A 25,157-nucleotide genomic window follows, 5' to 3' on the forward strand; every position below is an offset into this window, starting at 1 on the left:
CTGACTTTTCCAGCGGCAGCGGCACTGGCGCTGGTGGTAGGTATATACTAGTGTGTACAGTACAGCGCTGAGTATACCTATACGGCGAAAAAATACAAACAAAAAAAAGGAAGAAGGATGGATGGCGCTGCGGAGAGGAGCTTTTCACGAGAAAGAGAGAGAGAGAGAGAGAGAGAGAGAGGAGGTGAAGGTGCAGCAGCTGATGGTGGTGTGTGGTGGACGGTCGATGACGCGGTCACATGTGTGTATATGAGGGAGACCGGTCAGTTGTCGTCCACCTGTGCAATGTGTTTTGTTTTTAGAGGAGATCGGTTGTTGTTTATAGGATGAAGGTTGTTTGGGAATTTTTGATGCGTCGTCTGATCATGCCGTCTGTTACTACTGATCGATGAGGAGTCGGCGGAAAGATGTGATTATGAGACGACAGCCTCTTATATTAAAATCCATCAAAAGAAGCTGCGCATTAATAGCGCAATCAAATATTGATGTCGTCAGACTCGAGAAAAAAATGTGAACAATATTCACCGGTGTGAATAAGTATTACGAAAAAACCAATTCACAATCTAGCATGGATAATAAACTGCTGACCACCTTGAAGGCGCAAACAGGTGAATCGCCAAGGACCTGCCGAAAATCGCGAGGAATCGTCAATGACCGTCACCATCAACCGCGTGTAGCACGTGGCGGGATCCTATGTACCTATATATATATATATATATATAGTTATACATCGTGCAGGATGCTGTAACTTACTATACTCCAGGAAAACACCTGCGCCGAGGAATGTGCGCGGGAGGAGCTGGTGGTGACCGAAATTTTTATATAGAAGAGATCTAAAATTGTTATTCAAGTTTTACGATAAGAGGTAAAAGGCAAATTTTTCAATTTTAATCTAGTCATTCGCAAGTCACTTTCTATGCTCCGGAGAGCCTAAAATAAGTTTATTGTTGTTAAAAATAATAAACAATTACTTGACAGTTATATTTTAAGGGTTTTTACTGAATTACATCACACAAAGCTGTACACTTTAGAGATACTGAAGAGTTTGAACGTTTCTACGCGATACTAGCGCCATTACATTTTTGTCATTCCATTTACGTTTTACGCCGGCGACGGCACAGTGTCAACACTGTCAAGTGCGTGTACTGCATCATGTATAGGTATGGGATGTGTACATGTTTACATATAGTATGTTTTCACTATTTGAGGTTAGAAATGTTAGAATTGGTTTAATTATAAATCTTTAAACGAAAAATTTTTCTAGCAAAAAGTAAGTGTTGTGAAATATGAAGAAACGCAAGAGCAACAAATCTCGACGTAACAATGACGATCATCGCCGCTCTAAAAAAAGAAACAAAAAGCTTGAATCTGATTCTGAAAGCACATCATCTGAATCTAATGATGAATTTCAGAAGAAACCCAAGCAAAGAAAGCATAAATATAGTTCTGGGGAAGATTCATCAGACAGTGATAAGGAACATTCAAAGAGAAAAAGTTTGGACTTAGAGAAACCTAAAAACTATTTTGATGATGATACCGTAGACAATATTGCGAAGAATCGTAGACATAGCCACGATGATGTAAGAAAACATAAAGACAAAGACCATCATTCTAGTAGAAATAATGAAAGACAAAAATATGATGATCGAGAAGCTGGACCGTCAAGAGAACATAGATATTCACATTCTAGAAAACATGAAAAGAGGAAAAATGCACAAAGTTCTGAAGACGAAGAAGATTCTGACTTCAGTTTTTTGAAGTATAAATATGGCCTGAATAGAGTTCTTTTAAGTCTTAATTTGGTTCGAGATTTGGAAGAATTTTGGATCTTTGTTAAAAAGTACGAGTTGATGGAGAAAAAGAACCCAAAACAGAAAAAAAATGCTTCAAGTAATATAAATCAACTTGGGATTCCAGAAGATTATGACAAATTTCATCGGTTAAATTTTTCAATCAATTATCGTACTAAAGAATTATTGCTAAGAGTTGAAGAAAGCAGGGAATTAACAGATGCAAGACTCAAAAAGTTCAAAGATATAGTCACAATTTATGTTGATTTTAAGCAAAAAGAAAAATTCCAAAAGTTGAAGAAATTAAGAACAGAACAAGCAAATTTGCCTGTTGCTCAATACAGAGATGAAATAATAGAAGCCGTTAAAACTGAAAGAGTTGTTATTATTGCTGGAGATACAGGTTGTGGAAAATCAACGCAAGTGCCTCAATATCTCTACACAGCTGGATTTGGTCAAATAGGTAGGTGTTCAATTTATGATCAGGCATTTAATTCATAAATCACAAGAGAAGTTTTTTAACCCAGCTTTATTTGTTATTTTTCCAGCTTGCACTCAACCTCGAAGAATAGCGTGTATATCATTGGCAAAGCGAGTGGCCTATGAAACATTAACGGAAAATCAAAATGAAGTTGGTTACCAAATTAGGTTTGAGAAACAGAGAAATAAAGATACCAAAATCACTTTTATAACAGAAGGACTTCTTCTGAGACAAGTATGCATGCAAAAATAATTATTAAAATTATTTATAATGAATTTTTATTAACCACGAAATCTAATTTCTTTTAAAATTAGGTATCTGGAGAAGCTGAACTTTCGCAATATGACGTTGTTGTTCTAGACGAAGTTCACGAACGTCACTTACATGGAGACTTTTTACTTGGTATTATGAAATGTCTTATACACCAAAGAAGAGATCTAAAATTAGTTCTTATGTCTGCAACAATCAATATTGAGCTATTTAGTAATTATTTTGCCAATGAAGATGTCAGAGTAATTCAAGTAAGTATTGTAGAGTAAAATCGAGTCTCTTAAAAAATGCTATGTTTTTATATAATTTGTTGTTTCTTATTCAGGTTCCTGGAAGGCTGTATCCCATTCAGTTGATTTACAAACCCGTACTTATAGAAGACAAATATTCCAAATCTGAAAGATTTAATCCTAGTCCATACATTCAAATAATGCAAATAATTGACAAAAAATATCCCAGTAAGAAAAAATACCATTTGTTTCTAAAAATATTATATGTAATTCATATGTAGGCATAGTAAAGATAATACTTTTTTACAATGTTTCAGAAAATGAAAGAGGAGATCTACTTATCTTTTTAAGTGGAATTAGTGAAATTACAGCAGTAGTAGAGGCTGCCAAGGAATATAGCCAAAAAGAAAACAACTGGATAGTTTTACCTTTGCACAGTACACTGTCGATTGCCGATCAAGACAAGGTGACAATTCGAAAATCAACATAACGGTTCTACAATTTATACATATTTTTTATTTTACGACTATCATGTGTTTTTGTAGGTATTTGGTTATGCCCCAGAAGGGGTCAGAAAATGCATTGTATCTACAAATATCGCTGAAACATCGATCACTATAGATGGAATAAGATTTGTGGCTGACAGTGGAAAAGTCAAAGAAATGAGTTTTGATCCAATCTGTAAAATGCAAAAACTAAAAGAGTTTTGGATTAGTAAAGCTAGCGCAGAGCAACGAAAAGGAAGAGCTGGAAGAACAGGGCCAGGTGTCTGCTATAGGTATTTTTCAAAATTTGTCCCTTCTTTCACAGTAATTAGGTTCATAATTATAGTAAATTTAAAATATTTTTGGAATCAGGCTTTACTCGGGAGATGATTATTCAGCATTTGAAAAATATTCAACACCAGAATTACAAAGAGTTCCTCTGGATTCTTCTTTGCTTCAAATGATTGCCATGGGTTTACCAGATCCACGCAAATTCCCCTTCATAGAACCTCCACCCGCAGAGAGTATAGAAAATTCGATTTTGTCTTTAAAAGAACACGTAAGTTATACAAAATCATATATTAGATAAGGAATTTTTATTTTACACAAACTATTTTTAAAATCTAGGGTGCCTTAACGGAAAACGAAAAATTGACAAACATTGGAAAAACCCTTGCGAGACTTCCTGTTGATATAACGATCGGAAAAATGCTGATTATGGGCTCACTATTTCATCAAGTTGAACCTGTTTTATCTCTGGCTGCTGCTCTAAGTGTTCAGAGCCCCTTTACAAATAGAGCATATAGAGATCTCGATTGTGAAGTATGTAATCATGTCATTATAGCATACCATACTTTTTATGATTGACTTGTAAAGTAGAACGTTTACAAATTTTATTTTTACGATTATTGTGTTTACAGACATCGAGGAAAAACTTGGAATCTGATCATGGAGATCCCATAACTCTATTAAATGCTTACAAAGAATGGCTGGAAATAAAGCACGCAAATAGCGCGGAAGTGCGTTCTGGAAGTAGTACCAGTAAAAAGTGGTGTAAGAGAAGAGGCCTGGAAGAACAAAGATTTTACGAGATGACCAAACTACGTACTCAATTTAAAGATTTACTTGAAGTAATATTTTTTGGCACTACGTGATTAGATTTTCTCAAAATCGCAATGATTTATTTTAATATTTGATGATTTTTAGGATTGCAAGTTGCTGCACACATCAGATGTCAACTCTGAAATGTCAAGTTCTGAGCGCATAATAAGACATGGAGAACTAAAATTACTCAGGTCGTTGAAAAGATCGTACAAACAAAATGATACCAATAAACGAAAGAAATTGAAAATCGACGATGACAACATAAGAATAGAAGATGACAAAGAGGATGAGGAAATCGATATCAAAGATGTTGAATTTAGAATGAGAAATGATTTCTCTCAAGTCAGTAATCTAGTCACAGCTTCAACAGCTTGTAGCTATAAAGACTTGACTATGCTCAAGCTGATTTTATGCAGTGGGCTTTACCCTCAATTTGCATCTGCAGATGAATTCAATTATTGCAAGGTAAATAATTTTTGTAAAAGAGATATTTATATTGAGAATCCAGCAATAATTACAAAATTATTTTTACAGACTGTGAGTGAGCAACTATTTCATACCAAAGTCAAGCCATTTGTTGCACTGCATCCCATGAGCTTTTTTGGAACTCACCCACAAGTATTACAATTGGAAGAACCCGACATTGTTTCTATTCCAGGATTTAAATCAAAAACTCCTGTCAGCCCTAAGCATCAGCTATTAACATATTTGTGAGTAATGTTTAATCGAAATTAATAGAAACTAGTATTTATTCATTGAAATGTAATCATCCATCATTTATTTTGAATATTCAGATCGTTGTTAGAAACTACAAAGCCATACTTAGTAAACACGCTAAGGATACCTGCAGCACAAACATTACTTCTATTTGCCCAAGAGATTGATACCAACTCAACATTTACAACGTGCGTACTCAAAAAACTTTTTATTACGATTTTCTTTAAGAAAAAAATTAATGAATCGAATTATTTCAAAATATAGCCTTGCGTGCGACTCATGGATTGCCTTAGATTTCCCTACTCCTGACAGTGGTGCACTTCTATTATTACAAGCAGCAAAATTGCGCCAAAAATGGGACCACTTGTTGAATATTCAACTGCAAGGTAAGAATTTACATACGATTTTTCTACAAGAAGTTACAGTAAAGTATTGAAGAAACACATTATATTTTAGATTCGTCGTCTTTAGAAAATAAACTGGAAAATATCGAAGAATTGGAGCACGAATTGAGCAAAGGACTTGTAGACTTTATGCACACATCGGTACCATATACAGTAAAACGACTGTTGGCAGCCGATTTGAAAAGGATGTATGTTGGTAGAGAAGAGAACTCTACCATTTTAATACCGAATCCTTTTTCGAGCGACTACGAATGTCAGCCTCATGAACGAAAAGGCGGCGTCCGTGTTACCAAGCAAATAACTTTCAATTGGTAAGATATTTCAGTTCTTCTACATTTTATGAATAAATGCGGTGAGCCTAATGTTAAAATACGTTTCAATTATAGCCTTGTAGAAAGCGAATGGAGCGACAGAATATCATGTGAGATGCTCGAAATAGATTGGGAATGTCACACTTGTAATTTTAGAGGTGCTCTTCCGAGTATCGAAAAACTGCAGCATATGAGTGTTTGTAAAAGGGATAATGCCTCTGAAAAAAATAAAAGTTCTGCTCTACCTGTGTCGAAGAAGAAGAATGCTATAGCATATGAGTGTCCAGACTGCCAGAAAACAATGTATCTGCTGCCAACTGAAGTTTTGAAACATAGAAAACAACACGAAACCTGAATTTGCACTAGATGGAAAAATGTCGTACCGACAAATTATTTGTATACTGTAATATATTGTAAATATATTTGTTGAAATATATTAATTTTCCATAAATTAATGACGCATATTTTTTTTATTCTGTATCATAACCATCACTATTCTGCCAAATAGAGTCTTTCATAAGTTAATTATGCAATAAAATTACTGGGTATTAGAGGTGAATATGATTTAAAAAAACTCAAATTATACAACAAAAATTATTTATTTTCGTACTCAAGTCCATGGTAAAAAATTTGAATACATAAAGCAACCAGCAATCACATATGCACTAAAGTATCCAAATAAAATTTTTTCTACAGGAGAATACTCCTGCTGAGTAAGGAAGAATACCTTCCATTTAGAAAATATGTTCTCCTGAGAATCGTACTCTATTTCTTTAATTGCTTTTGACAGTTTACTTTTTGGCATAGTTACCAAGGCACAGAACCAATACAGTAAGGGACTAGCTGAGCACAATAGGCGCGTACTTACTTGAATATGCACAAAGAAAATACAAAAAATCGTCAAAAATAATCCGTGCACAACAAAAACAAACATTTCTAATGGATACTTTTCGTTATCAGACTTTTGCTTCTTAGCTATGCCAGTAAAAAATTCTGAAGTACCAAACTTTGATTTGTGCTCTTTAAAAAATTCTATGCTACATTTTAACATTAAGTATAAAACTGGAAAAGCTAGTACGAAATTCGGAATTTGTTTCAATTGATAGTACCTTAAAAAGCCAACATTCCAATACTTGTCTTGTATATAGGAATACGCTATGGGTATTTTTGAATTGCACCATGGAAATTCTGTCTTTCCCAATATTAGTAAATTATTGTCTACCGCATATTGCTGCACATGGTATGGAAGCATCGTGTCATTAGTTTCTAATTTACAAAATCTGACATAATTGTACATTTGAAGGTATAAAAAGGGCAGCACAGAAAAAGTAAACATGAAAAATACATGAGCTATAGAAATGAATATGTGCCTTAAGTCGAAAAATAAAGAACTCTTATTACCATGATAGTGTATAAACTCTAACATAAAGTTTGGTATGCTAGTTACTAACATACTTTTTATCCAAACGTAAACTGGAAAACCAATATTGATTAGTCCATTGGATCTTACTAGACTAGAAAGGCCCAATGGAAAGAAAACACATGGATTATTGTTGAGACTTTCCAGTATACTGTAAAATGTCAAGTATGCAAACATTGACTCTGAATAAAGAGCAGTGAAAAATATACTAGCTGGATTTATACAAAATAATATGGCTGCTCTATAAGCTACTTTGGTATTCTTAAAGACTAGTTCACTGAGATCGTAGAGAATCAATGCTGCTTTTACAAAGCAAACAAAGTTAATTACAAAGCCAGATATCACAATAGTACTGGTGTAATTAAGTATTGGTGGTTCTACTTGGAATACCATGGCAACGAATCTCATTAACATTGGAAATAACGGAAAAAAGGCAAGCGTATTTTCGTACGTGTATCCATATCTTGCAATATGTATATAGTATTGTGCATCCCATCTTGTCAGTCCTCCAAATATGAATGTTACAATATCATCAAGATATGAGTGCTTCTCAGTTGGGTCTATAGGCATTCGAAACGCATCAGCATTATGGTCTGGACATATGGCATTGAATACCATCTGCAATACTAGCACAGTAATGCGAGAAAGTATTGCAAACCAGAAAACTTTGTCCCTTGCTTGATACATTTTTTTAGTAAAAATTATCTAAAAACTTTTGAAATTTTTTTTCATATATAATTAATAAAAAAATTTACAACAAATAAAAAAATTATTCACCTTTAATTTCTGTCAAGTCTCTCTTCTCTACTATGATACATTGTACTTTCATTTGATTGAGGTAAGATCTGTAACATTCAAAAAGATTTACAAAAAATAATGACAGAAGTGGGTATTATGAGGCAATTGACAGCAAATAATTCAAATTCCTAAATATATATATTTTTTTTCAAATGCATCAAATTTAACTCGTATGGATTTCTTTTGATAATTATAGAATAATTTATTATTCGCAGACTAAATACATGACAATTTTCTGCTTGCTGAGCAAAAATTAAATCTTGGATCCACAGACTTTCTTGGCAAATTCGGCAATATGATGATCCTTTGGTGTGCATTCATACTCTATTTTCTCTGAATAAGGCATAGGAACATCAACTCCAGTACACCTCACAGCTGGAGCATCAAGTTGAAAGAATACTGGATTTTCCATTATTGTGGCTACAATTTCGGAACCTACTCCACATCTCGGCCATCCAAACTCAACAGTCATCAATCTGTGAGTCTTTTCTACAGATTTAAAAATAGTTTCCCAATCCAAGGGTCTCAAAGACCTCAGATTGATGACTTCAGCCTCGATTCCTTCACCCGCAAGTATCTCAGCTCCTTTCAAAGTGTATGGAGTAGCTTGTCCATGGCATATCAAAGTTATGTGCTTCCCAGGCTTTTCTACCTTAGCTTTTCCAATAGGTATTGTAAAATCTTTATCCATTGCTTCATCGGACACAGGGAATTCCATGTTGTACAGTAGCTCACTCTCCAAAATTACAACTGGATCTGGATCTCTTACAGCTGCCTTGAGGGCTCCTCTGTAATCTTCACTGGTAGAGGGCGACATAACTTTTAAGCCTGGTACATGCATATACCAAGCTGCAAAGCACTGAGAATGTTGAGCCCCAAGACCCTTTGCATTGCCGTTAGGTCCACGAAAAACTATCGGAACTGGATATCTGCCTGCAGACATGTACAGATTCTTAGCTGCTCCATTCACCACTCGATCAATAGCTTGCATCGAGAAATTGTAAGTCATGAATTCACAGATGGGCCGTAATCCAGCTAGAGCTGCTCCAATGGCTATTCCGCAGAATCCTGCTTCTGTGATGGGAGTGTCAATTAGCCTCTTGTCTCCATACTTTTTCCATAAACCTTTGGTTACTTTGTAGACACCATCAAATTGCGCTACTTCTTCTCCCATGATGAATACTTTCTCATCTCTGGCTAGTTCTTCATCCAATGCCGAATGTAAAGCATCTCGCACTGACATTGTTGTTGCTGGTCTAAAGAAACTCTTGCCATAGTGTAATCGTTGGAAGAGCAACTGAGAGTTTGACAATTTTCCGCACAGATGCAACATTTTGCTAATGAATTATTTTATAGGTCTCAGACCAAAATATGTCAATATTTTGGAATAAAAATACAAATTCATAAAAACAAATGAATAAAAATAGAACATTTTGCTTTCGGATTTCAAATTATTTGATGTCTCACATTTATTTACCGATTTGCTCATTAAAACAAGAAAAAAAATCGATTTAATGATGAAATTGTAAGTATATTTACCCACCTATTATCTGTTGTTTGATCAATGATGTAAAAACGTTTCGTTGTCGTCATCTATATACTAACCACAAAAACTACTATAATCCTTACAATTACTGTTGTCTGTCATACAGCGCAAGACTAGAAAATAGCTATACTTATGTTCATCAAACAATCAATAAAATCGACTAGGTTCCATTAGAACCATCGTCTCGCATTATGCAGTATTCAAAAAGCCGGTGACCGAGATAATAACAAATCGCTGCCCCATTGCGAAACACGCAATAGCCGTACATACGCAACTGCAGAGTGCAGCTGCAGTATATATATGTAGCGCACTATATCTGTATATAGGCATTTGTCTCTTCTTTACCTATCGAGGACATCCCGTATATATAGATATATAGGCACATACAACCAGTATACAGCTGTTCGTCCGCCTTCGATGTAGCATTTTTTTGGAGAAAAACAGTAGTGCTCCGAAAGCGATAACGATTGCATCGAATTCACGAGATTGCGTTTGTCCGTCATTAGATATAAACTAGTTGAATTTTACGTGAAAACGTGAGACCAGAACGAATGAATATAGTTATTCAGCGGTGAATGAACGTGTATAATGCATTGTTACCGTTGGATGTCTTGAATGACAGTCGCTCGAGGGGTCGAATCGTTAACCTGAATAATCTATGCGGGACTACGAAGGCGTATTTACTTAGTATAACGATGCCGTTTTGAGGGACGACTTGAGATGCAAGGCAAGAAGTATTTTTGATTTGCGTTTCCTGGCTGGATTGAATGCGAAGAATCCGTGGCGGCTGATACTTCGAATCTTGTGCTTGAAAATGTCATCTGAAGGTCCATCAGAGGGTGTTTCTAACGCCTCGATAAGGCTCTACAATCTCAGGCTTAACCACGAGGAAGCCGAAGAGGCAGCTGGTGGTGGAGCTGAAGCTGAGAATGCTGAGGTCTTCAACGATTCGCCGCAGAACATGCAGCCAGTAGGTACCATCATGCTGAATCGAGCCAGGCGAGCCCTTACATTTTCCTGCGACGAGGAACAACCATCTACCAGTGCCCGAAGTGGAGAGCAACCATCTACCTCTAACTGTGATAAGTAAGTCTGCTTCATTTTGAATTCTAGTTTTATTTTGATACTCGTTCGTGAATTGAAAACTTTTATGGGCAATGCTATATTTAGATAGCGTAATATAGTAAGTCTATGTAGGACACTGTTTCTTCTGTTATTTATCTTTTAGTGCCTCGTAGTCGTGAATATAAAAAAGACATTACAACTCCTGGTTAAGTTAAAAATAGTTGCTAATTTCAAGCTGAAAATTTAAGAAACGTTTTGCAACGATTTTCATATTTATTTTTGTTTGCAGTAGACCACCAAGTAATTCAACAAATAATACAAGACCGGAAGCAAGGGCACGTACCAGCATTCCACTAGAGAATGGACAGTCTAATTTTCCTATATCTTCTACGTACAATTGGCAAGGAAGTAAAGCAACCATGCGTGAAAGATTCACATTCCTCTTCAACAACGAGATACTGTCGGATGTTAAATTCAGAGTGGGAAGAGGCACTCAGCAACGTGTTATTCCAGCTCACAAACTAGTCCTTTCTTCTGGTAGTGCCGTATTCGATGCCATGTTTAATGGAACTCTGGCCACATTGTCCAACGAAATTGAAGTACCTGATGTAGAACCAGAAACATTTTTGGCTGTGCTTCTGTTTCTATATACTGATGAAATATTAATTAATCCTGATACTGTTATGACGACTTTATATACAGCAAAGAAATACGCGGTGTCTTCATTAGAGAAGCATTGCGTCGATTATTTAAGAAGCAATTTGACAACAGACAATGCCTTTTTGCTTCTTGCACAAGCTCGACTGTTCGATGAGCCTCAACTTGCCGCTGTATGTCTTGATACAATTGATAAATTTACCACTGATGCATTAAGCGCAGATGGCTTCACTGACATTGACATTGAAACTTTGATAACCGTTTTGGAGCGCGACACTCTTCGCGTTAGAGAATTGAAGATATTTCAAGCAGTAGTCAGGTAAAAGTACCAATCAACATTTTATCAATTAATGTACCAATTCGACTTTTTGTAATATTAATTAAACGTTTTAAATGAAATTCTAGATGGTCGGAAGCCGAATGCGTTAGACAACAGTTACCTGTAACACCAGATAATCAGAGATCTGTCTTGGGAAAAGCTATTTCTCTGGTACGTTTTCCATTGATGTCTATGGAAGAATTTGCGACTGGTCCAGCGCAATCTGGATTATTAACTGATAGAGAGGTAAATAATGCATCAATTCACAATTCATACATCAGTATGATTTAACTCTAACAAATTTTAAATAATTTCTAGATCGTCTCAATATTCTTATACTTTACTCTTAATCCTAAACCGCGAGTCGGATTTGAGGCCATGCCGCGGTGTCTTATGATGGGCAAGGAACAGACAGTTTGTCGTTTTCAACAAACTGAAAATAGATGGGGTTACAATGGTAACAGCGATCGAATAAGGTACTCCTTTGTTAATAAAAATTAAGAATTATTACTTCACATGATTAAATAACTGACGACTATTCAGGTTCAACGTCGATAGAAGAATATTTTTGGTCGGGTATGGAGTTTATGGCAGCGTGTTTGGTCCAGCGGAATACGACGTCGTTATCGAATTGATTCACACCGCTTCAGGAAAAGTTATTGCTAAGAATTCAACGAGTTTTAGTAGTGATGGATCTAATTATACTTATCGCTTAATATTCAAAGAGCCAGTAGAAATTCTACAAAACACTAATTACACGGCTTCAGCAACGTTTGATGTATGTAGAATGTTTCTAAGACATTTTTTATTAGTTCGGAATCATTATACTCACTAATCTTCTTTTTTTCAGGGCCCAGACTCACATTATGGAACGAAAGGACTGAAAAGAGTGACTGTGGATTTGGGATCGAAACACGGTCAAGTGAAATTTTTATTTAATTACGTAGCTGGTGATAATAACGGAACGTCAATTGAAGGTGGACAAATTCCTGAACTCATTTTCTATACATAAAATTATGACTGTATGTTTAAGGTGCATTCCTTTTGAGTATTTTGTGGCTTGTCGAACAATCGAATAGTTGATCTATACCACAAATTGTACATTAAGTTTTAACTGTCAAAATGTATACAATCATGTGATATTCCAAATATTACTATACATATTCACTGTAAAGATATTTGATGCCAAATTGGAAACAGTGATCCTGTCATGAACGGGTATAGTTCATTTTGAGAAAATTGTATCATATTAATTATGTTCCATTCGTTATCAGTACACAAAAATATTTAAATGAAAAATAGGATACCGAGCATTGTCATTCAAAATGCTATATTATGTCAATTTGTTGTTGCACTGGAAATAATCTTTTTAGTTGTAAAAGCAACCAACGCTTTGATTGCCCAGTTCCAATTTGTATTTGGCTTCAAATTTTTACAATGTTATTAATATAAACATAGTAAAGAAATCAATAAATCTAACTAACAAGAATTTTAGAAATAATACATTACTGAATTGTTCTTATTTAATATTTTATATTACTTTGCATGATTTATAATTGCTTTGGAGAACCTAATTAAAATGCACCGAAGTCACGACCAATAATAAACAGTTCGATTAATGACTTTGTATTTACAAAAAGCTTAGACACAATATTTTCAAAAAGAGGTAAAGTTAATTTTAAAAAATGGGAAAAATTGAACTATCTTTAGTATGCAGAAAAGAGCTCAAGTAAACTTAATTTTTTTAGATTCATAGGTTTAAAGGTTTACAAAATATAACTAATGGACAGAATATATATCATGTATATTTTACTCGTCGAGATAGCAAAGCAAGAATGGAAAATACAGTCCTCGCGCGTTTCGCACAAGTCCTAGCAATATAAATACAAGAAATACAGGAAAGAGTAAAATACAAGAGATAGTTTAAAGGATTATACATCGAATCGATTTATAGTATTTGTTTGTTCTTCTCATGATTCAGTAGAGTTCTATATGTATATTTTATACTCGCTACATTAAATACGTGTTACGGTACATGCATTCTATATTTGTCTTTACTTAATCCGTGGATTTAGCAAAAATAAAAAAGTTTCGCGTCTTATGAATACTTGATCGTCAGAAGCTAAAGTTAAGATTTTTTTGGTGCATGGAGAAAGGCTTTAGTTGATCCAACTATTGCAAAAGTTACTATGTAGGTCCTTATAGTGAATATTTTCTGTATTTAAAAGTATAAGACTAGTATTTGAGATTTACAAAATTAGTACATTAACGGCTATACAGAGTGAGTTGTCTTTATACATAAAAATTAAGAGCTCTAAATATATTAATACAGAAAATATGTAGAACAAGCATTACACTATTGAATGATGAACTTGCACAAAATAATTGATTCGTTAATTTTGACGAGTACTCGAGATTTATAATCTTTCGAAAGTACGTTAAATTTTCACTGGATTATCGTTTTTTTTTCTCAAAATTTTGAACTTTGCGCAATCGCGTAACTGTTATTTCAACAAAACCGCGGATCTTGTCAATATAGGCGTACAACGAGATCGTACAAGAAAGATCCGCAAAAATGCATGTGCAAAGCGACGACTGCTCCTCCAGACACCAAAAAAGCGCACCAAGTGGAAAAACTCGATAACATAAGCTCTTTCGTTTCCTTAACAATTAAATCGTACAGAGTAAAAAAATCATTATAAATAAACGCATTTTGATTTTCATTTACGCACAAATGGTAGCAAACACTGGCCGCATACGAATCATAATAGAAAAAGAGAGAGAGATACGTCCTACATATAAGACAACAGATACACGATACACTAAAATTAATAATAATAATAATAATAATAATAATAATATATAATAATAATATATAATAATATAATATAATAAAACAAGTTCACTAGAAAATGCACTCGCGCAGCAGAAAACAGGTATCCGTCCGTCGTACGTATACAGTTCTATATATAAAAAAAAGTACAAAAAAAGGTTTACAATAGCGTAATAATAATAATTATAGTTATAATAATAATAATAAAAGTCCAGAGAATGCGAAAAGGAGTTTGGATAAAAGGGGATAGAAAGATTATAGAGTTCGTGACCCGCGCGCATGAATTATATAAATAACTGCGTTGTTGTATAGTAGTATAAGTAGTAGTAGAAGTAGTAGTAGTAATAGTAGTAGTAGTAGTAGTAGTAGCAGTAGTAGTAGTAGTACAAGTATATAGTAGCTAGTTATAGTATCATAGTATAATAATAAGACTGTGGTAATAGCTGCTTGGCGTCTCGGTGGTGAGTGTCCGCGGTGAGGAGATGTGAGGGGGGGTGTCCTGCATGAACTCTTGCGTCCGCTTCTGTGTGTCACACCTCCGCGCTGGAGTTCGACTGATCGGCGACGCTGCTACTGGAGAAGATGCTGCTGTTGGGATTGAGGTGTAGACGCGAGCGCGCCCGACTAGTCCTCGTCCTCTTGACCTTCATAGCCGCGAGTTTCTTCTTCCTCGGCTTGGGCGTCACCTCGCAGCTGCAGCCGCTGCGGACCTTGATGTAGTCGAGGGTCCAGGAGGAGGTGCCAGCGCTGCTGCTGCCGGGGAACGCCGGGAAGTGGTGCTGCTCCTGCCGGCGGTGGTGCCGCACGTGCGCTGGCTGCTCGCCCTCTTCCTGCATTTTTGTTTTCAATTATTATCGCGAATTTCATCGTTAGGGGTAAAAAGAAATGTTCAAGAGGATGTACCTTGGAAGTAGGATTCTTGACGATGGCGTAGGTGTAGGAGAACTTCTGGACGCAGCGCGACTGCGCCTGGAGCTTGCGGTCGATGAACCTGCAGGGCTTGTCGAGGACGTCCGGCCTGCAGGAGTACTCGAAGAAGCGCTGCGCGTTCTCGCCGTCCCGATAGAGCTCGACGAACATGTCCTCACGGTTGCGGCCGCCCTGCGGCTCGACCATCTCCTCTATCGTCGGACAGCAGTCCACAGGCAGTCCCTCCTCCCCGCCCTCCTGCCTGATCAACGACTGCATCTCCGGGTAAGTCATTCGCCTCGTCGTCGACTCCTCCAGCGGCATCGACCTGGTTCGAAGAGCATTTTTTTTATTATTAATATTTGTTTTTTAAACGATCGAGTTGGTGAAAATTCGAATTTATCTGCTCACCAGCGAGAAAACTGCTCTCCTAAGTGGTGATCTCTGGGCTTGCGCGAGGAAAAGTTCAATGTCTGGTTACTGCTGGCGGCAACGAGCCGCATGCAAAGGACTGCGGTCAGCCAAACCACCTGCAACAATGAGGAAGAGATGAGTATATCGACGAGCGTATAGGTTATTTATTACTCCTAAACAATTTCCCTTCGAACTTTCGATCAGGCAAGCCGTCGCGTAACCAGCCGTGAATTTTTAACGTTTACGTCTGCGTAATGCAACGGCAAGTTATTTTGAATTATTTTTAAAAATCGTATAAAAATACTATGACCAAGTTACATCCCAAACTTTTTCAGCCCCTCTCTCCCAAGCGATTTGGCTCCGAGCCTCCCGTGCATTATCTATAATATAAAAGAGCGAGAGCTGCTGCAGAGAAAGGAAAATAAAATTCGCTCCGTAATCTCCATGCAAATGAAGCCCGCAGGCGCCACCGGGATGACTCTCACTCTCCCTCTCTCATCTTTCTTCGCACTTCCGCGGTAACCCCTCGCGTAGTTTCGATTTAATTGACTTAACTCGCGCGCGCGAAATTCAAAAAGCGCGCGCGTGTGCTTGATTCTAGGCACGCGTTCCTCCGAGATTTATACGCGACGATGACAACCGGTAATTCGTCTGGCCGAGTCACGAAGGCTTTGGGTAATGCGAAAATGAGCTCGTCGCAGCGTATAACGTCTATTTCGATGGATAATTCACGTAACGCGTTGGAAGCGATGGTTTTAATTAGAAACTTTTCCCCGAGACGATTTTCTACTATACACGCGCGCATCGGTTTTGAAAGTTGGAAAAGCTTGAACTAAATCCAGATTATCTTGCACAATTGCGTGAAGGATGACAGTGGAGAGAACTACTGGATTACTCAATGCGCACAAATTCCTCTCCTGTGGCAAGGCGTATAAAGCAACTAGAACGTAAATCAATCGCGAAGCCGCATCTCTCTCTCTCTCTCAACGCGCTCGCAAAGCCGAGTTGAAAAATCATGCAAACGCGCGCGCGGGTGATTATTCTGTATAAACAAACGCATCAAGGACTGCTCCACAACACGTACAACGTAGGTACACCTCACGCAACCGCTTAACCTGATTAAACGATGACAAGTGCATTATAACTCGAGTTCAAAAGACTCTTTCTCTCTCTCTCTCTCTCTCTCTCTTGGTGCAGTTTAAGCCCGTCGAAGGACGTTTTTCCAATGCGCGCACACGCTTTTTGAATAATGCAGGCGCCTATGGAAATCCATATTAGACTGGTTTTAGCGCGGGATTTATGGGCTGTACGTGAGCGAGTGGAGATATATGTGTGTGTAAATGCGAATGAGATAAGTCATTATGTGTGTGCGATATGGTTAGCGTTGCGCGTATGTTTGTAAGGTATATACAACGCGATAAGCAAAGAGAAGAGTTGGAGGGATTGTGTGTGTATGCGAGTTAACAAACGATGTTACACTGCAAGGATGGGATTTTACGAGACGTGCTAATTGGGTGTCGATTCGAAATACAGTGTATGTGGAGGAAGTGGAGCTGTGTGTGTTTTAGAAGTAGGCGCCCTTATCGGACTCGAGAATATGTGACATTGAATATCTCCGGGAGAGACGAGTCAAGGGAATGAGACGAATAAAGAAGTTGTCAAACTCTTTGTACACACATTTCTTTTTCCCTTCTTTTCACAACCGCAGCCTCATTGAAAACACGCTGCTTAAACATTTTTCTCGAAAACCGTATACGCTTCTGTATACAAGGTGAAACTTTTCAAACTTCATCGTCATTATTCATACAACGGAAGTCTGCTATAGAACCGAACATTTCAGCCGCGCCAATAATTTCTCATAAATATTTCACAAACCAAGCCGCGCATTCTTCCAATATTTGCTCTGAATATCTCATTTCCAAAATTCTCTCTCTTAGTCCCTTCGGGTATGTGTAAACTCGAGCGAGACGCTCACAAACAAGTTCCCGATAACGGGGGTAGGCTGCATAATGTTATCTGCGAGCTCTTTCTCTCTCGCCCTTGAATAAATACGCGGCTGGAAATAAATCGAGTTTATACGTGTAGCGACGAGGAGGAGACATTCCTAAAGACGTCCGATAAGGTCTCTTCTACTTCTAGGGGTATAGGTGTTCGTTGCAACTGTATACTGGTGTTTCGAGTCTGATTACACGCTGCGCTATAGTGTGTAAGAGCGACTAGTAGTAATCGGAAATAAGGAGTGTATTCGTTTACAGGGTTATGGGGAGGGGCTTTTCTGATGTAAACGTGGCTTCACGCATTGTGTCGATTTAATTTTTACGTAAGAAAAAAGCGTTATTTATAATTAGCAGATAATTTGCTCTATTTTTCCAAATGATTTATGCGAAAAGCTACTTCATATGCTGCGAAGATTATTAACCGACACGTACTACGAAATGATTTATTGGACTTCCGTGTGAATTTGATAAGTATAGAGTTTACAAAGTGAATTTAAATCGTATGATTTATCGCCTCCAATTTTCGCATAGTATATATCGCGTATCTGCAATATTTGTAAAATAACAGCGTAATTATAACGATGTAAATGCAAATAAAGCGTATATTATATATATTGGAAAATAAAATCATTGAAAAATCGCGAATTTTGCAATAAATACATTTTCCACGCTTACTCAAGCACATATCGCCGTAACGTTCCATTAGGGCCTTAACTATATACACACAAACAGCTGCAAAATTAAGTGGTAATAACAGGCAATCAGAGCAGGTAACCCAGTTGCCTATACGCACGTTTTAACCGAGTTAAAGTCTCGGTCATTTTAGTTTTGAAGTATCATTTTTCAAATACGAAAGGCTTGCTCGAGACAGAACATATAATACACTCTCTATACACGTGCCATGTAATTTCATACATACGCGCATATATACATCAATCGTTAATTACGCATATTCGTCAGTATATACGTATATATAATATCGCGGGTGCATTCGCAAGTCGGATAATGATGTCGATAAACCGGAATTATAATGACACGATAATATTTCAGTATAGCTAACAGTGTGTTGAACAAGTAGACATTAGTCGTGGCATGTTCTTAACAAGCATATAGATTCTATAGGCTGTGAGAATTAAGACTTTTGGAAACTCGAGAGAGATGCCTGTATACATATAGTACAGTGAATTTTCTCTCATTATAATAAGAGGTTGACAAATGGTCTTTTTTACTTGTAGCGCCGAGCGAGAATCACATTCCAGAAAAATGAAGTAAATTTTATAACGGAATGTGAAAGCCCAGTTTTTGTACCGATTAAGTAATTACGATGCCTCATTCTCAAAACACTGATTTATTATGTGGATCAATCGATAATTTCTCAAAGTTCAAAAAATGTTCCTCCCTCTGAACTGCAACTATTCTATAATAAACCATAGCAAGAATCCTACACGTATAAAGCCGCTCTAATACGCTGCCGTACGTCAGATTCTTATCACCACCGCAGCAGCGAGTAGTCGCAGCCACGTATACACGGGAGAGATTTATGCGGCATCGCGCGCAATTAGAAGCTCGCGATTTACACGGCGCTTGATTCAGGGTACGGAAGGGATTTTAATTGCGGCTTTGAAATCATTTTAGCCGCGGCTGACGCGACGAGTTATTGAATTAGAGGTAAGGCTGCCGCCGCCGCGTGAGAGAGATCTTGTCGAGTCGAGCGAGCCGATAGAACATTTGTAAGTAACGGCGTTTCATACATCACTCGCTTTTGGACGGCAATTAATTGTTCGAGTTATTTAGACGCTGTAATGTAGGTATGCGCAGGTCCCGTTGATTTACCGCTCACGGCTTCGAGAAAGAATCAACGTTTGGCATAGTTTTGACTTCGTCAGATTGACTTCGTCGTGGGGATTTTTTATTCGGTATATAAGATTGTCAAATGTACAGGTAAATAAAATTTTGCAAATATCATACTACGTCACAAATAAAAAAGATACAAATAGTAACTTAAAAGATATGAGTCAGGTAGGCGGATCCATTTTATAAAAATATCGTTATACAACACAGAAAACTAAACTAAATGTCGTAATACGCAGTACAGAAATATTACAATAACTTCAGTCGTCTTTTTTGTCGATCAATCTCAACATATCGCGCTCGTTCAAAAACGACGCGACCGTATCCAAGATAGGATGATCATTATTTTTAGGAATCGAGAATGCCGTTTGTAACACAGCGACACCCTCCTTGATAAGCTCCAGCTTGTTCAGAGTGCGCCTAAATCTGTCCCTCATGGAATTCGTGTAGATGGGAAACTTCGCGTCGCAATTCTGCTCTTCGAAAGCCTCGACCAGGTCTTTCTGCCTGACGTAATTCAGCATACGCCAGCAGTTAGCCGTCAGAATGTCGAACAACGAGACGTCTTGGAAGAACAGCCTCACTCGCATAGCTGCAAGCTCGCCGCGACACTTCCTATAATAGTTCAAGAAGGTCGAGTTTTTATTGATAAGCCGGAGATCGCTCCGTCTGACGGTTTCTCCGAGCGTCTCGTTTTTGGCGATCTGTTCGATGATCGGTTGGATCCAAACGGTGACATCTTGACGCGTCAGCGATAGAATGGTGTTGCCTTTCACGTCGACGGTGTTTACATTGGCGCCGTAGTCGAAGCACAGCTGTAGCTTGTCCCTCTCCTGATTCTTGTTCCAGCATCTTTTGCAGTTGTGGTTCAAATTGTTCAGAGTGTTACCGATCGTGTGGCACGTGTCACACCTCAGCAAGCGGATCTTCATGATGTCGGGGTCGAGGCCGCACTCGAGCAGGAACCTTATGAAATCGAGCTTGTCGGGCGAGTTGTAAACTAAGTGCAGAGCAGTCTGGCCGGCGTAGTTGATCTCGTTGGGATCGGCTCCTTCCTTGAGGAAGAAATCGAAGAGGTCCTTGCGCGAATATTTGGCCGCGTAGTGGAGAACGGTGTTACCAACCGTATCCCTGGTGCCGATATAGGCTCCGTGCTTAACCAGCAGCCGAATGATTATGAGACTCTCTCCGATTTTGATGGCTGTCAGCAGCGGAGATTCTTGGGTGCCGTCGAAATTCTGGATAGTCGAGGCGATGAACTTTATCGCGCGCTCGTTGCGACTTTTCGCCGCGCAGTCGAGCTGATTGAAGTAATGCTTGACTGTGCCTGTGTACTGGAAATTTTGACGGTTGGGTTAGAGAAATGATGATGATGATGAAAATTCTCGAATCATCGATCACTTACCTCGTACTTGACGACGGTAGCTGGCACATTTAGATATGTTAAGGGACTCATTAAAGTCTCAATTGACAACGTAGTGTCTTCGAGCATCGATTGAATAGCATCACTACCGTTAAACTGCATCTTGGCTTCACTGGCGTAACTGACAACATTGCCAAGGTGCCAGAGTGAACATTCGAGCAAGTAGGCGTCTTTGCAGAGACATCTATGAATTTTCTTCGGAAGTACGGAATCTCAGGTATAGACGAGGATCAAACCTGAGTGTGTTCCATCGTAAGCGAGCGCAATGGAATACAGTTTCGCATTACGATACGGTGGGCGGAGTACTTACGATAACGGACAGGACCTTTAAAAGCTTAAAGTTCCGATCGATGTTTGTTCGAGTTTTAGACGCCGTACAGGTATACTACACTGATTTAACGTACGTATCCTTATTTAATTAATTTGATATATTTTGAAAAATCAAATGATAAATTTTTTTTCGTAAAACTCTGGCACAAGCGAGAAATCTTTTCAGGGTATTACATTCACTTCATTCCCAGATACATCTACAGGAATTCTCGGAAAGTACTACCCCTTAGGTATACGGGTATCAAAACTAGAGTTCTTCTCCCCACTAATGGGCAGAGCTATAGTTATAGACGACTGTACGTGGATCCTCCCCCCCCCCTTAATTACTCCCCGAGACCAGCACGACTATACCTCATATTGAATCTTTCCAAAACATGTCACAGCGCGAAACTCACGAATGTCTCACTTCAGCCGACTAATTGAAGCGTCGAGATTAAAAACACTTCCTTTTAACACTCGAGCTACCTTTCGACCGTCATTAATCTCTCTTTCTTTCGAATACGCGCGGGAGACTTTTCCATACGGCGAGACGCGTCGCACGCGCTTTTTTCCCCGGCGGCGGCGTGCCAGCCTTACAAATGTCCCACTGACGCGCGACAAATGGGCTGCGAGAACTCTTTCTCTCCTTTTGCTTCTTCTCAACACATACGCTGTATATCGACGGCTACTCCTGCTGTTCGTCAGTCCGAAGACGACTCGGTCGTTTGTGTAAGCAATTTTTCACGTCGGCTGTTTTATTTTTTATTTTCGAGAAGTATACCTGCCTTGTTACAACAATGTTTTTAAATACCGCGAAAGGTAGTTTAAGGAAGTAAAAATTTTTTCAAGTTTTTTGTGCACCGCGACAGCGGCACTCGACGTAATGCGTTATTTTTTCCACAGCGGTTTCGACGACGTTACCCAAAAACCGTCGGGAGTCGAGAAGCTTAATGTCACCGCTGACAAGCGCGCAAGAAAAACACTTTTAGCAAGGATCTCAAACGCTCGGCTACACTGATACGCACTTGGAGCCGCGAGAGAAAGTCTGGTACACATGCGCGCGTTATGAGAGGCTGAAGAAAGTTGCCGCACGAAAATCGTAATAGATTTTAAGCGACTGCCTTGATCGCCCGTAATTTCTCTCCACGATCGCGACCGATTTGTCAGACGCGACGCTTCGTAAGTGTCTTTCCTTCGACGAGATTCTTCGTAATTAAGAAGAAAAAAATGCATAATCGAAAGTTTATTCAAAGCGTACAATGATTAAGACGTAAACATCCAGTCAAAAATCTCACCATTAATTGAGACGGATAGTCGCGAAAAGCGGCGAATTTTCGCAAGTGCAACCATACATCTAGCGCCGAAAAAAACAAATTGATAACCGATCGATCACCCGGTAAATTAATTAAGCTCGCCAGCTCGACTTCGCGGCGCGCGCTAATTGATTTCAATGTGTGTGCACCGGGAGCGAGAACGAGACGTTTAAAAAATCGCCGCTCATTAGGTAAGCCGGTGGGCGTATTTTACCGGTCTGCGTTTGTAAACAGCCGCATGCCCGCGCACGGGAGAACCGATCGAGCGTGAATCGGTTCGCTGGGGCTGTTTTGCTTCATTCCTGGAAAATATTGCGTGTGATTTTTAAAATTACTCGCGAGCCCAGCGATCGTTATAACAGAATCGGCGCCGAAGGCGGTGTATCGTCATCAATCACGAGGAGATCGGCAGCATCTGCCGCGGCGCATATAAAGACGCGCTAAGCCCCCGCGGGGCCGAAAAATCGATGCACCCACGACTCGCGCGTGTAAATCACTGCGCGCGAAGGATTATACGGCCACGTTTTCAAATTGTTTTAAATTACAGAGACGAAACGCGATGCATATCGCGCTCGTGATTTAGAAGCGGCAGAAGTGGATATTTTTAATTGCGATTGTTATACAAGGGGTATAAATTTCGGGAGGTACTTAGGCTTTTGTTTCGACGTCGGCTTATTGTTAAGCGATTTATCGGAGCCAGATGCTCGAAGGGTGTGCATAGGATGACGGGATTATATTGAAGATGTATTAGGAAGATGAGACAATGTGCGTGGGTGGAAGGGGTTATTGAATCGAGTTAGGAGAGTAGGCGATTGTACGGTGAAAATGTGATAAGTAATGCGATGTGGATTTTTTGAGGGAGATCGAAGGCGCGGGTGTTCTTTTTGAATCGTAAGATCGTCTATCGCAGCGTTTCTTCGAGAATTTTTCAGATGTCGGCGCACATCGCGCGGACAAACTGGTATGCGGTCGAGCGATAACGGATAAGGATCTTCTCATCCGGAATCATCTCTCGCGCGATCTTCTCGTTTATCGCTATCGCTATTTTACATTTATGCGTTATTTCATCGAAATAAATATTCAAACGATCGGTATTCTCGATTAAGGAAATCGCGCGCTTATTTTAAAACAATCGCAGTCAGCCAACGCTATATTCCGCGAATAAAAAAAAAGAACAAGACGTCTCTCGAAGCTGCAGGGGAGAAACTGGCGCGACATAATCTCGCCATCTACAGTTGTGGGGCGTTCGCACGTACGTAATAGGATTACGTCGGGCGAAAAAATTCGGACTCGAGGATATACGTGTGTAGCACTTATCGAAGATCGACTTTATGAGGTGTCGGATTAGCGGAGACCAATTACACACTGGATTTGCGGGCTTTTTGCGCCGATTGAAATCACCTATATATAAAGGTATATACGTTTCGCGCATCGTTTTACCGCTCAGAGTTGTGACAGGAGCCCGAGGATTCCGGAGTTATTTTCTGCTTCTTTCATCATATCAACAGATTTAAAATACAACGTTTGCGCCGATCTGCGTTAGAGCTTTCCAATCGAAGTCCCTTTCTGCGACGCGCGAGCTGTACAAAGGCTATAGGATTATCACCGATTTCGAAAAGTATCACAACTTTTCCCGTTTCACGATCCGCTTATGTGATACAGTTATAAAAACATCGCGCTGCTGTAATCCAGCAAATCGAAGAAAAAAATCACGTTTCTTCCAGTCACGACCAACACCCTTATACCGATCGCAAGCCTCCCGTCACTCGGAAGCGCGATCCGAGCTTATCGCAAGCTCGAGTCGATCGGATTTCCCCATTGTTCTCTCTTTCTCTCATTCTCTCCCTCTCAGTCGTCGTCGTCGTCGTCGTCGAGACAGTACAGGCGCCGATGAAAATCAAGCAGCGCAAGTGCAATAGGCTACTAGCGTGTGTAGCCGATCCTATAAATAGCCCCGGCGAAATGCCGCCGCGGCTATTCTTAAGTGTGTACACCGTCGTGCGACTAGTCATTCTTATCAGGCGAATTGCAGCGGCGCTGTATCGTTAATCCGATAATGCGTCGCGCGCGCGAATGTTTATGTCGCCGCGCAAGTGCGCGAAATCGGTATACGGATAACCTTTCACTCTCGGCCGCCGTGGCGCCAAAGCTGTCGCTTTGGACGTAAAGTACCGCTGATTTTTATATATCCTCTCGGCTGCAGCGTGCGTGTAACGGAAAGGTGCTTATTATGAGTCGCGGGGATATCTACGCGGTGTAGATACGGAGATTGAGATAGGGGGAGAAAAACATGATTGCTCGTATATACATATTTTTAACGCGCGGGGAATTAATTTTCCAACGTGAGAGAGAGAGAGAGAGAGAGAGAGAGAGAGAGAGAGAGAGAGAGAGAGAGAGAGAGTTGCGAGTTTATGGAGTATGGATCCGGTGCAGCAGCCGCGATTCATTGCGCAAACGGACGTGTACGCGCGCGCGCGCGCGCGTATTATTGCAGGGGAAGTTTTACGAGTA

General features: G+C 39.1%; 5 protein-coding genes across 13 annotated transcripts in view; 2 read left to right on the forward strand and 3 right to left on the reverse strand.

Annotated features, from left to right (window-relative positions):
* The first annotated feature begins 25 nt into the window (after window positions 1-25).
* LOC100120805 (probable ATP-dependent RNA helicase DHX34) lies at window positions 26-20,122 on the forward strand. Of its 6 annotated transcripts, none has more exons than XM_032597278.1 (17): window positions 765-865; window positions 991-1,160; window positions 1,265-2,253; window positions 2,339-2,505; window positions 2,586-2,792; window positions 2,867-2,999; window positions 3,089-3,237; window positions 3,317-3,549; window positions 3,629-3,815; window positions 3,884-4,078; window positions 4,177-4,386; window positions 4,463-4,825; window positions 4,895-5,070; window positions 5,155-5,265; window positions 5,342-5,463; window positions 5,534-5,792; window positions 5,868-6,225. In XM_032597278.1, exons 3-17 carry the CDS (start codon window positions 1,287-1,289, stop codon window positions 6,145-6,147), a joined length of 3,759 nt encoding a protein of 1,252 aa, XP_032453169.1. In that variant the 5' UTR covers window positions 765-865; window positions 991-1,160; window positions 1,265-1,286; the 3' UTR covers window positions 6,148-6,225. The 6 variants fall into 6 exon arrangements, with proteins under 6 accessions (XP_008204253.1, XP_001604407.2, XP_032453169.1 ...); XM_031925021.2 differs by lacking the exon at window positions 765-865 and adding exons at window positions 7,223-7,226; window positions 20,000-20,122 and having other exon boundaries at window positions 1,134-2,253; window positions 5,868-5,962; XM_008206031.4 differs by having other exon boundaries at window positions 26-1,208.
* Window positions 6,373-9,856, reverse strand: LOC100679795 (GPI mannosyltransferase 2). 2 transcript variants are annotated; one of them, XM_016982825.3, is made up of 3 exons: window positions 9,554-9,856; window positions 7,990-8,057; window positions 6,373-7,917 (listed from the first exon to the last, which is right to left on the reverse strand). In XM_016982825.3, the coding sequence occupies exon 3, from the start codon at window positions 7,897-7,899 to the stop codon at window positions 6,403-6,405; it is 1,497 nt and encodes a 498-aa protein (XP_016838314.1). In that variant the 5' UTR covers window positions 7,900-7,917; window positions 7,990-8,057; window positions 9,554-9,856; the 3' UTR covers window positions 6,373-6,402. The 2 variants fall into 2 exon arrangements, with proteins under 2 accessions (XP_016838314.1, XP_008204254.1); XM_008206032.4 differs by having other exon boundaries at window positions 6,373-7,924; window positions 9,554-9,855.
* On the reverse strand, window positions 8,188-9,518 carry LOC100120848 (pyruvate dehydrogenase E1 component subunit beta, mitochondrial-like). The gene has a single exon (XM_001604396.6). The coding sequence runs from the start codon at window positions 9,341-9,343 to the stop codon at window positions 8,264-8,266; it is 1,080 nt and encodes a 359-aa protein (XP_001604446.1). The 5' UTR covers window positions 9,344-9,518; the 3' UTR covers window positions 8,188-8,263.
* LOC100120875 (BTB/POZ domain-containing protein 1) lies at window positions 9,943-13,119 on the forward strand. 2 transcript variants are annotated; one of them, XM_001604418.6, is made up of 6 exons: window positions 9,943-10,642; window positions 10,911-11,597; window positions 11,684-11,843; window positions 11,916-12,073; window positions 12,141-12,375; window positions 12,448-13,119. In XM_001604418.6, exons 1-6 carry the CDS (start codon window positions 10,371-10,373, stop codon window positions 12,607-12,609), a joined length of 1,674 nt encoding a protein of 557 aa, XP_001604468.1. In that variant the 5' UTR covers window positions 9,943-10,370; the 3' UTR covers window positions 12,610-13,119. The 2 variants fall into 2 exon arrangements, with proteins under 2 accessions (XP_001604468.1, XP_032453184.1); XM_032597293.1 differs by having other exon boundaries at window positions 9,948-10,642; window positions 10,914-11,597.
* Window positions 13,390-25,157, reverse strand: part of LOC107980723 — a 55,563-nt gene continuing 43,795 nt past the window's right edge. For both annotated transcript variants that reach the window (XM_016982826.3, XM_016982827.3), the window contains exons 3-5: window positions 15,751-15,869; window positions 15,334-15,667; window positions 13,390-15,260 (exon numbers count right to left, since the gene is read on the reverse strand). In XM_016982826.3, coding sequence (XP_016838315.1) covers window positions 14,961-15,260; window positions 15,334-15,667; window positions 15,751-15,869 — 753 coding nt within the window. In that variant the 3' untranslated portion in view covers window positions 13,390-14,960. The remainder of the gene's footprint in view (window positions 15,261-15,333; window positions 15,668-15,750; window positions 15,870-25,157) is intronic.

The sequence above is a fragment of the Nasonia vitripennis genome, chromosome 2 (genome assembly GCF_009193385.2).
Source record: "Nasonia vitripennis strain AsymCx chromosome 2, Nvit_psr_1.1, whole genome shotgun sequence".
Classification (NCBI taxonomy): domain Eukaryota; kingdom Metazoa; phylum Arthropoda; class Insecta; order Hymenoptera; family Pteromalidae; genus Nasonia; species Nasonia vitripennis.